General features: G+C 34.7%; 1 protein-coding gene across 1 annotated transcript; it reads left to right on the top strand.

Moving 5' to 3' along the window:
* Positions 1-4,878: 4,878 nt before the first annotated feature.
* Positions 4,879-12,073, top strand: HELRODRAFT_169073 (hypothetical protein; the record flags this gene model as incomplete). The annotated part of the gene is made up of 13 exons (XM_009014905.1): positions 4,879-4,966; positions 5,101-5,170; positions 5,688-5,850; positions 6,919-7,047; positions 7,261-7,400; positions 7,815-7,921; positions 8,064-8,188; positions 8,708-8,787; positions 9,364-9,440; positions 9,805-9,888; positions 10,583-10,740; positions 11,534-11,580; positions 12,049-12,073. 13 exons carry the CDS (start codon positions 4,879-4,881, stop codon positions 12,071-12,073), a joined length of 1,293 nt encoding a protein of 430 aa, XP_009013153.1.
* Positions 12,074-15,542: the final 3,469 nt, after the last annotated feature.

Here is a 15,542-nt window from a genome sequence, read left to right on the forward strand (position 1 = left end):
CTACTGCCGAAATTGCGCGACAATATAGCGCAAAAGAAGAGAAGATGATCCTGTATCACGATCGGCCCCTTCTAACCAGAAGGTGGTTGTGAAACGCGAACCCCAACAGCATGGTGTACCCCAATGCTGGATTTGTGGTGAAAAAGGCCATCTACGTCGTGATTGTAAACACCGCCTAAAAGATAACTACTGCCGAAATTGCGCGACAAGATGGCGCAAAAGAAGAGAAGATGATCCTGTATCACGATCGGCCCCTTCGTTAGAAGAGGCGGAAAAGCTAATAAGAGCCAACTTTGTGGGGCAGAGGTTGGCTAGTAGAATTGACGCCCCCCAGTACCGTAATTAACGTTTCCAGACTACATCGAAATCGAAACGACCTATGGCTGAACGGAAAAGTTGATCAACGAGAATGTGTAATTACAGTCGACACCGGAGCAACAAAATCGATTTTAAGATCTGATTTGGTACCCAATCTGAAGAAAGAGACTTCTAACAAATACATCCTTCGAACAGCTACCGGAGGAACAGCACCAGTCTATGGAAAGATTCTCCGTACTGTTCAGCTAGGCGACTTGTTATTCGAAGGTTCATTCTTAGTCGCGGATATCATCGACGAATGCATAATAGGTGTCGACTTTCTGACAAAATATGGGTTCAAAATTGACCTAGAAAAACGCATTCTTAGATGGAGAAATACAGAAGTGATAATGGGGGATAGCGACGAAAAATGCATTCGAGTGACAGTCGATTGTGACAAAGAACTACCTCAATCATCTGAAAACATCGTATGGGGCAAGTTGAATTGCGATCCTGGGGGCCACCAGTTCTATTTGATGGAGCCAACCTCAACGACAAATGTACAGAACGCGGTCATTGGAAAATGCCTGGTAGAAGCGAACAAAAATGATCTTATTCTTGTCAGAATAATGAATACCGCTAAACACACTATTAAAATTAAAAAAGGCGAGGAAATAGGTAATTGCCAATCAATAAATTTGGTGAAATCATTAGATATGGAGCAACAGGAAAAGGTTCTATCAACTGACAAAGGTAGACTCAAAGAACTTACCAAAAATCTGGATGAACTTAATTTGTATCAAGAAGACCGTCTAAAAGCCGAGGCGTTGATTGCTGATTTTGCAGACGTGTTTTCAACCGGTGCCAGTGATCAAGGTAAAACAGCTCTGGTAACTCACCGAATTGATACTCAGGATTCGAAACCGATCCGACAAGTATCACGACGTCTTCCTCTAGCAAAACAAACAGAAGTAAACGAAATGATAACGACAATGCAGAATCAAGGCATCATCGAACCGTCATCAAGTCCCTGGATTTTGCCAGTTGTTTTGGTAAAGAAGAAGGCCGGCACTACCCGTTTTTGCGTTGATTATAGGAAGTTAAATGATGTGACTAAAAAGGACAGCTATCCGTTACCGAGGATTGATGACATCATGGACACCCTATCTGGCTAAAGTTGGTTCTCTACGCTTGATTTGAAAAGCGGATACTGGCAAGTAGAAATCGACAAGAACGATCACGAAAAGACAGCGTTTTCTATCGGATCGGGGTTGTGGCAATTCACCGTCATGCCATTTGGATTGTGCAATGCTCCAGCTACATTCGAACGACTGATGGAATGTGTATTGCAAGGTCTTAACTGGAAAACCTGTCTTGTCTATTTAGACGACATAATTGTTCTAGGAAGAACATTTGATCAACACGTCGAAAACTTACGGGAGATCTTCACAAGACTTCGGGTGGCAAATTTAAAGCTGAACGTTAAAAAGTGCAGGTTATTTTTTAAAGAAGTTAACTATTTGGGACATGTGGTATCTTCAGATGGAGTTCGAACCGATCCCAGCAAGATAGAAATTGTAAAAGACTGGCCAACTCCAAAGGATAAAAATGAATTGCGCAGTTTTCTGGGATTGGCAACGTACTATCAACGTTTTGTAAAGGATTTTGCAGACCTCTCCACCAACTTACCGAGAAGGACCGAGTTTTTAACTGGAATACCCTATGCGACTCAGCATTTGAAAAGTTAAAAGTTGAACTATGTGATGCTCCTTTGCTAGCATATCCAGTTTGTGGCAAGACGTTTGTGTTAGATACTGATGCAAGTAACAACGGAATCGGAGCCGTTTTGTCACAGCATATAGACGGAGAAGAAAAGGTGCTAGCGTATTATAGCAGAGGATTCACAAAGCCCGAACGAAACTATTGTGTGACCAGGAAGGAGTTACTAGCAATAGTCAATGCAACAAAACACTTCCACAAGTACCTTTATGGACAGAAATCTCTTCTCGAACTGATCATGCAGCGTTAAGATGGCTCCTCAATTTCAAGGATCTTGAAGGACAGATGGCCCGATGGTTGGAGCGTTTACAAATGTACGACTTCGAGATCGTGCACCGCAAAAGAACAACTCATAGTAATGCTGATGCTCTCTCACGTCGACCATGTTTACCAGGATGCAAATATTGCTGTCGTCACGAGGAGAAGATACAATCGGAAGACATAAGAGCAACAACAATATCAGCGGATGACGGTTGGACACCGACGGATCTTGCTGATGCACAGTTTGCGGATGAGGACCTACAACATCTGATCACATGGAAGAAGGAGGACAAGCGACCGGACTGGCAAAGCATCTCAGAATATAGTACCGTGTTAAAGGGTTATTGGGCTCAGTGGGACTCATTGTATTTGGAAGGGGATTTGCTGAAACGAAAATGGGAATCAGCTGATGGATCAAAACACCGCATGCAAGTTGTAATACCAAGAAGTAGAACGACCGAAATCCTTGATGAAATGCATGGCGGCCCTTCTGGGGGACATTTAGGAGTGAACAAGACCCTTGACAAAATACGAGAAGGATTCTACTGGCTTCACGACCGAAATCCTTGATGAAATGCATGGCGGCCCTTCTGGGGGACATTTAGGAGTGAACAAGACCCTTGACAAAATACGAGAAGGATTCTACTGGCTTCACGTTAGAGAAGATGTAGAGAGCTGGTGTCGAAAATGTAACACATGCGCTTCAGTCAAAGGACCCAAAAGAAGGCTAAAGGAGCAATGCAAATCTACAATGTTGGTGTTCCCTTTGAACGGATTGCTATAGATATTGCTGGACTCTTTCCGGTATCAGATTATGGAAACCGTTACATTCTGGTTGTAGCGGACTATTTCAGCAAATGGCCTGAGGTGTTTCCAATACCCAACCAAGAAGCATGTACCGTCGCTGAGGAAATTGTACTCAATTGGATTAGTCGATATGGTGTCCCATTGGAACTCCACTCAGATCAAGATCGAAATTTTGAGTCACAACTGTTTGGTGAAATGTGCAAGCTGCTGGGTATAAACAAAACTCGAACGACACCTCTTCACCCACAGTCTGACGGTATGGTGGAACGATTTAACCAAACCCTGATTGAACATCTGGCTAAGTAGTCGACGAAAATCAACGGGATTGGGATCGTCATATACCATTGTTTCTTATGGCATACCGGAGTGCTATCCACACAACTACTGGAGAAACGCCAACAAAAGTTCTGTTTGGGAATACCTTAAGAACTCCAGCTGATGTGAAATATGGCGTATCACCTGAACCACACCAACCATTAACAGAATACGTAGATAATCTTCGACAGCGATTAAACCATATCCACCGTTACGTACGCCTTAAAATTATGAAAAACACGGAGGCGGCCAAAACCAGACACGACTTAAAAGGAAGCAGTGGCGGTTTTGCTGTCGACGAGTTAGTTTGGCTGTACAACCCACAGCAAAAGAAAGGACGTTCTCCAAAGCTCCAGCGAGGGTGGGAAGGACCTTATCAAGTCTTCACCCGCTTGAATGACGTCGTCTACCGTATCCAGGAATATCGGAAGCCGAGAGCAAGAATGAAGATCGTTCATTTGGATAGACTGGCTCAGTACCATGCGGACACCGGAACGAAAGCTGTTCGGGACGAACAGAACTAAGAAGGGGGTAATGTTATAACCGTGCTACCGAACGCACTAGATTCTAGCGTATTCTAGAATGTTCTAGTGACTGGAGCATTCTAGAGTATGCTAGAATCGGACCATTTAGAAGAATCTAGAAACGACGCTTGCGAAGAGTATATAAGCGCACGTCGCAAGAAGATTCGTGATTAGTGAAATTCGTGATTTTATGGATAGCGATTCGGTGAATTATTTAAAGCGATATTTGATTTGTTTGTTGACGTTGTCATAGCGATAGATTTTGAACAATTTAAAAGTTAATTGTTGCGTTAGTTTGAATTTGCTGGAAATAAACGATTAGTTGATTTCTTCTGTAAATAAAGTTTAATAACTAATAACTGTTTGGAGTATTTTATTCAATCGAAGATTTGAACCCGTCGCATCGTAAATCGGTTACGACAGCGAGTATTATAACAGTATTTTATGTTACTACTACCATTAACACACTCTTTGTGGAGTTGATATATATTTTTTTCAAAATCTCCTAACATTAACATTCTCCTGATATCTTATGTTAATGTTATTAGAATGTTGTTACTTTCTCAATATCTCCTGACATTAACATCCTCCTGATATCTTATGTTAATGTTATTAGAATGTCATTACTTTCTCAATATATCCTGACGTTAATGTTAGTATTTTACTCTTTGTGGAGTTGATATAATTTAGTAACATTGTAGTTTAGAAAATGTTACCATTAAATTCACCATGTATTTCACACTTTATCAGTTCTTTGTGTAATCTGTTCTAAACAAGTTAATCATCCTTGTTTGAAATTGATTTAAATCTTATTCCCATACATCTAACTTCATGTAGTTGTTAAAGCTCATTTACTATTAACTGTTAATACGGTGTAACAATCCCATTAAATAACATGTCACATGTAAAATCAGGTTGCTCTGGCATACATCTCGCGGCTCAGTTTGGCCACACAGCTATTGTCGCTTTCCTCATAGCTAAAGGTTCATATTTTTTATTTATTAATAACATACTATAATTCACAAAAATATTCCAAACAATTTACTTCTTTGTTATCACCATTACATTCAACACAAATATATTTCAATAAATTTCTAATAAATTAATACTTCACAAGGCCAAGATGTGGATATAAGGGATCAATATGGGATGACCCCTATCATGTGGTCCTCATACAGAGTCAGCAAGTTAGTTGGATACCATTATTCTCTTGTTTTATCATTTTTTTCCTTGTATTTCTATGGCTTAGTTTATATATTAATTTTTGGGCAAGCTATGTTGTTTGAATTTGTTGTTGGGCTATTCTCATCAATTCGTATATAAGTATAAGTTCTAACTAGCAATAAACTGAAAATTCCACTAATCCACTTATTTAGAATTGTATCTGAATGTAAATTTGTATTGCCCTGAGTCCCTTTGATGTTTTTTAAACATTAACCTTAAGAATAATTATGCCAACAATTGAATATTTTCTGCGAAATATTTTCTAGTTATTTTAATGCAAGTGTAAATTTTATTGAATGGTCGTCATATTGTGTGCTATTATTTGTAGAAAAAAAATAATTGAATCAACCCTATGAATAATAATTTTGATATAATTCCAGTTTGATATTAATTTATTGTTTATTGACTATAATAAAAGTATAAAAAATTAACCTGCCAATAGAAATAAATTATCAGTAGAAATAAATTACAAATAAATAGCATCGACCCAACCCGATTGTTATTGACCTTTGGAGCCAACGTTAACCTGAAGGACAACTCAAACGCCAACACAGCCCTGCACTGGGCCTGCATTGCTGGCAACTATATTGCCATCATACATTTGTTAGAGTCAGGGTCAGATATATACATGGTCAACAATAAGGTATGGACTGGTCACTGTCTATCTGTCTGACTGTCTGTTTCTCTGTCTGTCTGTCTGTTTTTTTATCTGTCCGTATGTTTCTTCTTTGTCTGCCTGTTTGTTTAGTCTAATGTTTGTGTAATTTTCATTGTATGATTTTATTTGTACGAATGTTCAGGTGTTCACATATTGTGTATGCATATGTACTTGTTTCTTTTTGTTTTTTTTTTGTTTGTCATCATTTTAACTGTACATTTGTATTATTTTATTTAATTGTATTATCGTATGCGTTTATATTACCTTAATTTAATTTTATCGTTTTGTATATTTATCTTTCTTTAATTGTATGTTTGTGTATTATTTAGTCTGCTGGTATCTTAATATATCACGTTTGTTCCTGTTTCTTTGTTTTAATTGCACTTTCAATTATGCTTTTGTATGCACATATCAACTTTTTGTATAGTCTAATTTATCTTTCAATTGTGTTATTATGTTGTTTTATAAGATCTGCGAAATTTTATTAAATGATTAATTTTTTTCACTGTGTAATCCAATTATGGTTTTCTCTGGTTATTACCACATTTCAACTACTACAAAGTGTTAAAGATCGGGTTTTGTAGAGGTCGATGGTCGCCAATGTCCTGAAAGGATAAGGCATGAGAAAAGAAAGAAAGAAAGAATCCAATTATGCCCTTTTATAGAATAGTAAATTTTCTAATGCCAACTTTTAAAAATTATGATATATTTGGATTTTTTGCATCCCTTCCACATATCTCAACTCAGTTTATTCCGCAAATTTGGTTCATTTAATATTGTTGTCATTCAAATATGAGCTGTGAGTAACGTACGCTGTGCGGCATATAGACTGCATTTTGGAGATATTTGAATAGTTGAATTTTTAGTACACCACAAGTTGTGAAAAGTTGATTTTGGCTGTTTGCTGGTGGGTGATCTAAAAAATAAATATTATGTGTGGAGTTAGAAGGTATGAATGTTGCAGTTTATTGTGACTGTGCTTATTTTAAAAATCTGTTAACCTCCTTATTATGACTGATGATAAGTCAATTTTTTTTTTTTTGAAATATTCAGGGTGAGAAACCTTTGGACATATCCAAAAGATTGAATGATATAAAAATAAGGGAAAAATTGGAAATAAAAGCTGCTGAACTTGGTCTGGAGAGCAGTATTTCATTGAAGATGAAGATCAAGCACAATCAAGTTTGTTGTGTAGTGTGGTATGTCTGTTCTTTGGTGTGGTGCGTTTTTGTGAGGAGTCATTTTTCAATTGCTACCACTTTTGTCATGGTTGATGTCATGATTGATTCAGTGTGATCTGGTTGACATCAAATGGAGTCATTGTTTGAATGAAATTATTGTTTAAAAAAAGTTACTAAATTTTATACGTTCAATTTTTAAAAAATTACTCAACAGAAAGTTAGATCAGCAGCGATCTATTTGTTACCTGCTTTCTGCTTTATGCTGATTGGGCTGACATTTCAATGTTCATATTCTTGGTGGCTCAAACTCCTCTTCTTCATATTGACATTCTACGTTTGGAAAATTGTCAAAGAGTTAGTGTCATTATCGCTGATTATCTCTCAGAACGATCTCTATAACATTTACATTTTGGCTAGATGCAATGCTTGCCCAATTAATTTAAAATTTTCGTGTTGGGCAAAATGATGTTCCTGCAATGTTTTTTTGAAGGCTGTGTGTTTCTACCTTGTAAATGAAGAAATACTTTATGTAACTGTACACTTTCTTTTTGTTGGAAATTTTGATAGGAATGTTTATTTTATTGTCTTTAGTTTTTGTTAACTTCTTTATTATGTGAGGATATAGGTTTGAGAAGCTGTTGTCATAGTCCTAACAGAAATTGCATTGTATTTAAACATTTTTTAAAATTTGATTGCGTTTAAAACCTTTTAAAAAATTGGCAAACCTCATATTTATCAATAGAAAGCAATGCTCAAAAAAACAACCAGGTTTTTCATAGGTAACAACCATCTCCACACGGACAAGTTGATGCTGTCATTGTATCTTGCCACTAAGTTCTGGATGTACTTCACGTGGATTTTCTTCTTCTTCACTTGTTAGTCTATTTGTATTATTTTCAATTTTTTAGGATTTTTTTCATAATTTTTGTGCTTACAGTCTAACGTAGCGTTATGTGATTTAGTGATTTGAAGTGTGGATATCAAGTGAAATAAGTTATTAAAAACGTTGGCTTCCAGATGTTGACTCTGCACTTCTGCACATGCTTTTCCTATTAACATCAGCATATCTCGTCCGCAATTTCTGGTACGTCTTCAAGACCGACCCTGGTTACATCAAACAATCCATAGAAGAAAAACGTCAGGTCACAGATTTTTTAAAAATTTCATATTAAACTAATCAAAATCCAAATTTATCGCGATAGATAGGAAATAATAACGCTGATTTTGTTTACCGTATCAAGTTTGCTTCCAAATAAGATTTTAACTAAAATTTTTTACAAACAATAAAAAACATACAAACTGAACAACTAATTAAACACAAACCTGTGGTTGTTATTTATTTCAAACATCATCATGTTAAGTTTACCATTCAAAAATTACCCATTTATCCATAGTCTTCAGTAGATTTTTTGTAAAATATTCTTATCTGAATAGGTGATAAGGGGTTTGTGGTAATTTTGAAGCCGTAAATATCTTCAATTTTTGTATATTTCTTGAAATATTTTATGAAATTTAACGTTGTCATTTGCACTAGGAAATTTGTTGAGTATGCTGAAAACTTTTACGAAATATTTATAAAAATAAGGTCAGTTCATTCGTAACTTTTTTAAATTTCATTTATAACTGTGTAACAAATAATTTCGTTGTTTTAAAAAATACAGACGATATTAGATCTATCCGAACGACAGACACTGAACTTCAGTCAGTTCTGCCACACATGCATCCTAAGAAAACCACTAAGGTATGACATCCCTAATTAATTACTATACTTCCTAGGTTGGATGGTTTGTGAATTATTTTCTGTACTGTTGAATTCGTTCATCTCACGGTCTGTCTGTCTGTGCTTCATGTTTGGGTTTAGAATATTTTCAGACCACCACAACCGTTACTCACGATTACGTTATTTTCATTTTACGTCAACTTTATTATTTTTATTATTATTATTGTTATTGATATTATTTGGCGGCGCGATAGTGTAATGGTTAAGGTGCCTGGCATTGTTGATGGAGTATCCGGGTTCGAATCAAAAGAGATCTCCGCCTATCACATGCAAAAAAAGTGTGATGCATTAATTCACGTGTATTTAATTATTTATACATAGTTTGTTCGTTGCAATAATAATAATAATAATAATGCACCTAAGCCGCTTGCCATGTCGCTATATAAAATGGCATGGTTATTGTTGTTATTATTTTGTTTATTTTGTATTTATTTAATAGTGTATTATAGTAAAATTAAATCTTCACCAAGCAAAAATAACATTTAACGATGGCTTTTATTTTAAATTAAAGTAAATCATACATATCACACCACACAGATCGAAACACTGTGCAATATGTAACAAGTGCGTTGCCAAGTTTGATCATCACTGTCCATGGGTCGGCAACTGCATCGGTTGGTTGGCTGGCTGGCTGTGTATTCGTTTGTGTGTGTGTGTGTGTGTGTGTGTGTGTGTGTGTGTGTGTGTGTGTGTATTCGTCTATGTGTGTGTGTTTGTTCGTGTGTTCATGGTTCATGCTGGTATGTTCATCATCTTTTGTATTAATTTGTTTTAGTGTTATTTCTAATTTGTATTGCATTGTATTGCCCTTTTACGCAATGGATGGAGTTAGCATTACATTTCAAATAACTGGGTGAAACATTTTCATATGAAATACATGTGTGTGTATACGTATACACATGTCATGAATGCACACGTTATTTCACACATGTATACATACACAAAAGCAAACAGAATTTCTTTGTAAATTTTCTTTAGGAATGAACAACCACAAATACTTTGTTGGATACCTCTTTTTTCTCTTCCTCATGATCAACTGGTGCATTTATGGCGCATATGTCTGTTAGTGGTCATTGTTGTTTTTTAATAATAATTATTATTATAATAATAACTCTGGTCGCAAACAATCAAGCAAGACATGAAAGCTCTAAATTTAAATGAAATGGATACAACTGATCGTCTTATTTGGCGCAAAAAGTTGATGGCAAGGAAAACAACGTCCTACCTTGGGAAACTGGGACTCTGGACGCTAAATGAAGATTGATTGATAATAATAGTAATAATGATAACAATCATTATTATTATTATTATTATTATTACAATGTTAAAGGCGTTTTCGAAACGCCATGACAAGCAACAGAGGTTACATCATTCTCATCATTGCCTGCTGTTTTCGTTGCATCAAATTTATTGTCACTATCATTGATTTTGTCATAATAAAAACAATAAAATTGTTGTTATCTTATTCGGCGTTGCGTTAACGAACAGTTATTATGATTGCTTCTTCTTTTCATCAAGTTTTTTTGAAAGGATTCTAGTTTGGAAGAATTTTAACAATCTGTTATTATGAATGGTCCTTATATACATATCTGCGTAACTGCGATATTATTTGTATTCAGGCGCTCATAGGTCAATTTTTTAGTTTTTATCATGCCACATTTAGATCCACAACTATCAAAACGCGTACGCACGCACACAAACACACACACACACAGAGTCTTTTACAAATATACATTTACACACGCATCCCTCTCAGATATGTCGTCAACATGTTATTGGGACACAAAAGTGAATGGACTGATGTGGACGTTGTACAATTCCTGCTTCTGTGCGCCGTGGGTGGCCTGGGTTGCAGTCAATGCTCTTCTCCACTTTCTTTGGGTTGGAATCCTTCTCGTCTGTCAGCTCTATCAAGTTTGTTCTATTGTGCTTTTTGTTATGTGCGTGTGTTTTTATGTGTGTGTTTGTTTGCATGTATGCGTGCGTATGTGTGTGTGCTTATATTTGTTTGTTAAGGCATGCTTTTTTCAGAATTTTTTGATGATATAAATAGTGAATATTGCTGACATACTGATATGGTTGATTGATGGATGAGGATAGTTTTAAAAAAATGATTTATTTAGAAACTCGAACATGACGAGCGTTCAGCAAGATTCTTCAGAGAGGAGTTTCCGTTAACTTCGGTCCTTTAACTATCTGACACTCTCGAGTAAAGGTCACTTCCAGTAATCAGTTGGATGTCTCTTGCTGAACAATGCCTCGCTTTTGAAATCACCTCTTTCAAAAACTGTGTAGGCCTGCCAGAAAGTTTACATATAATCACATCACGATGCGAGTTATATCCATACGATGTGAGTTACATACAAACCTGTCCGTTAACTATTTAAACTCGCATTCTTTGTTCTTTCTACATAACCATATCCAGTAAGACGCTTGTTCATCTGTATGTTCTATGTTCTTCATACAACTACATCTTTTACCCGCCAAACCCGAATCCTTCAAAAAGCTGTATTCTGAACAACCCACAACACCTCTTGCACCAGCCTCAACTGCGTACAACAAATGCATTAACCCGCACTGTTTTATCTCACTAACTAGTTCTTCATACTTGGCGACGAAGAATGACGGCGTGTCTGATTTCTGTAATGTTGATAACGACAACTATTATCGATGAATTGTTATGATGAATTTCAAAAATGAATGACAGGTGGTCGTGCTGGCTGCAACAACAAATGAAAGAATCAATGTTTCCAGGTTGGAGAGTTTTGTTCATATCATTTTTACTCATTTGTTTATTATATTATTAATTTATTATTTGATATTTATTCGTCTATTTACTCACTACAATGTGTATAAAAGGGGACCAAAAAAGATGAATCTTATGTAAATCATAATCAATCCCTACTTCAAAGCTTAAAACACAAAAATAATAAAAATGATTGTAAAAAAAAACAGCAGACAATAAATGTGTTTAACACTTTTATGACCAATGTTAATTGAACAAACAAATAATGTGCCTTGAAATGGTGATGAAACCAGAATAAGCATTTTTCATACCAGGTTGTGATAAATATGAAAAAAAGTGAATTCAACATTTAAAATAAAATGAACATAAGCTTACTGATGACACACTTATACGCACATTCATACATTGTAATGTACTTTGTAAATGAAACAACAAGTTTTAAAATAATTAATTTAAAAAATTAATGACATTTTTAGCTTGTTTAAAACGTCTTTTGTTTAGTTTTCTTCTAAATTTATTTACTTTGAAAAACTTTTTTGATAATTAAATAATTTTAATAAATATGATTTATAAGTATTTCCCCATATTGAATTGCAGTAGTAAACGTGCAAATAAATTAAAGCGATATATAATATATTTGGAATACTTTCTGTAGGAGAGTCTTGATCTTATCTTAATTTTAGATTCTTATCCCCATATTTCGATTTATTTCATTTGCTGTATACGTTATGTGGTCTTCGAAATTTAATTTAATATATTTATTCTCCTAGCAACTTGAAATTATCGACCATTTTTATGATTGTATAATCAGTTTTTAAAAATTGGATGAAGATGTGGCATTGAATAGGCCATTAATGTAAATTAGCAACAATTTGGGACCCAAGACACCTCTTTCCTGAGGCAGACTACTACATATACAATCACCAATTCTCACGAATTGAAAACATTCCGTCAGTCATGTTTTAAACCATTTTAGCTGCGCACCTCTTACTCTATAATGCTCTAATTTTTTGTGCCATTATTAACTGTCAGGTTCACCTTGAAATATCCATGAATGTGCAAATGAGAATGGCTATTTAATTTTAAAATATTACTTAGTAAATCATTTAGTGATTCAATAAATTTGTTAAAATTAGTATTGGGTGGCTTGTATATACAGACAATATAATAAATATTGTTAAACTTGGTTCTTATCCCTGACCATTCAAAGAAATCATTTGTATATAAGTTATCATTTTTTAGATTGTCATACAAAATTTTACAAAATTGTCTGTTAAATGGCAATTTTGGAGATTAAGAAACTTGTACCAACACCTTTTCTATTGATTCTGTTATTACAGAGTTGTCCGCTGATTACATGCTAAAAAGTCAATCCCTGACGAATGTCCTCAGGCCAGGTGTCAAAAGATTTGATAATTTTGGAAAATTTACTATCCACACATAGTCTGAATGAGGTAGACTATGTGTGGACTACGTGCAAAGTCATTTTTATTTGACGACTCATTACTACTTTTTTTCAGAGCAGAGTGGCACGATATTACCTCTAAATTTACTGGTTTCAGATGACCCATTATGTCATCACTAGAGCATCTTGTGACGTTACTGATGTGAAAAAAATCGTTTTTTCAATATTACTTTGCTTGCAGATATTTTGGATAGCGCCGCTACTCTGTTACCATTTGTAGTTTTTTTTTATAGGAATTGATTTAATATTTTGTTGGCTGGTATTAGGAGAATTTACACGTGCATATTTATTCTTAGATAAAACAAGCGTAAAATTATCGCCACCATTGGTATCATTAACTGGAGTTTGTGTATCATTGGCCCTTGAAGTTTGCGTAACAGCAGAGGCGGATTTGAAAATCTGCCGCTTCTGGGCTGTCAATATGACGTCGCCGCCCCCTTTTACGTGGGCATCGCTGTAGGGCAGGCCCAATTCTTTATCAGCAATACTTTACCCTTGACTACTTCTGAATATACTCTTAACGTTTGTTCGTTTTGTTCAACCTAGACCTGGTTGTTTTCTTATAGCTCTCCAGCTGCTTCCAGTACTTTATGTTTATGTTAGAAATATTGTAACTGTCAGGAGCTGTCTTTTATAGTTACTTTATTTGTATATCATTTATTTGTTCATTATCTCTTATTTATTTATTTTTTATTTAATTTTTGGTAATTAGACGTGTTTTATTTAAATGTAAACGCGAACTTAAATATGTACCTATCCACCGCACTGTTGCAGGTATGAACACTTCAAGACGGATGTTCCAGGCCTCTATGACAGCCCTTTCCAGTTTGTTTATTTCTTGACTAATTTATTTATTTTACTTTCTTAACATTTTTCATCAATGTGTCATCATGATGATGCAAGCTTGTAGCATCAGTTAAAGGGTCTTAACATTTGCATGCAGACATACTATAACGAATTATGTATCATCATATGTGCCTGTACTGTTATTAGGATCGCGTAACAATAATAATATTATGAACATTTATGGAGTACCATGTTTACGTACGCTTCAGTGGTGTTAGCATTTACATAAACTTTTAAAATGCTTTTAATTTTACAAAGAACTAATAACATTACTACAATTTTTAAAACGATAAGGCAGTTCATTTTCTATAATACCCACTCTATCACGGTCTTGATAAAGGTCTGTTAAATGGCAGAGTTTTAAAATGTACGAGACATGCTTGTCTTATTATTAGCCTAAAATGAAATGTAAATGAATTACTAATTTATTTATTTAATAATAAAATTCTTTGTTAAATTCAGTCAAGGTTACATTCAGAATTTCATCGATTTCTGTGAGTGTACATGTTTCGGACTCTACAAACCTCAGAAGAAAAATTGGCAGTCAGAAGGTGTGAAAGAAAGTTTCCACGTCTGATTATTATGGACTGCTGCATCAATGAGTCCTGCCCTGTCTCCATGCCATTCATAACCAACACATTTTATGAAATCAATAGTTTAATGTTTTAAATGGTCTATCTGTTATTTTGTTTTTTTCTCAATAATTTAAGATGTTTTATGCCATAGTGGCGTAATGTTATTTTTATAATTTTTTTCTCATTTCAATGATTTAACAAAGTTTTTTTCACGCTGCATTCTCTTTCAAATGCTTCTGTTTATCATTTCAAGCTGTGTATAAGGTTGTGTTGGTAGCGTTTGAACGTGTCAGTTGTCCAGGCTTTTCAAATGAATTGAGTTCATCATAAATATTTTAACAGCTGAAGCTTACTCAAATTTGATTTTATCATGAAATTGTTGAGATTTGTTGAAATGTTTCACTCATATTTACACTACTAGGAAAATTATTATTCACCCGGAGTCACATATATTTTCGCAAAAAATTTCTCATTATAAAGATAGTAATGCTTATTTTGCTGAAATATTTAGTTGAGATCATAATGAACAATGAATACGTGGGACCTGTTTATATCTTAAATTATTATTAATATTTGTATCTATTCTTAAGCGTTTAGCATAGTTATTATGCTAACATAGATTATGTACGATACTTTTAACAGTTTAGACTGTGTTTAGCTTGGTTTCTATAACTTATTAGTACTGATCTGTTTTTCATTTGTCAAAATACATTCCTATGAGTTTCGTTACAAATTGACATATGATAAATCTGACTGCTTATATATTTTAATTTTGGATATTAAAGGTTTACTTATTGATTGTAAATATCAACGCTTTAGGACGAAAATTGTTTTATTCGTTTAATCTGAATCATATTAAACATGTATTGAGAAAGTTGTACATAGTTATATTCTGATTATTTACTATCTACGACACCGCTCTTGTCCTCGAGGCACAAATTTGCATCGTTTGTTTTGCAACATCACAACAGAAGTCGCTTGGTTTCTTTTTTATTATTTCAAAATTTCCCTAATTGTAAAATGTAATTTGCAACTTACCTGGATTTTTAGAGTTTTGTTACAATTTAAAAGATTCTGAAATTTG

This window comes from Helobdella robusta (genome assembly GCF_000326865.2).
Source record: "Helobdella robusta unplaced genomic scaffold HELROscaffold_14, whole genome shotgun sequence".
NCBI lineage: Eukaryota > Metazoa > Annelida > Clitellata > Rhynchobdellida > Glossiphoniidae > Helobdella > Helobdella robusta.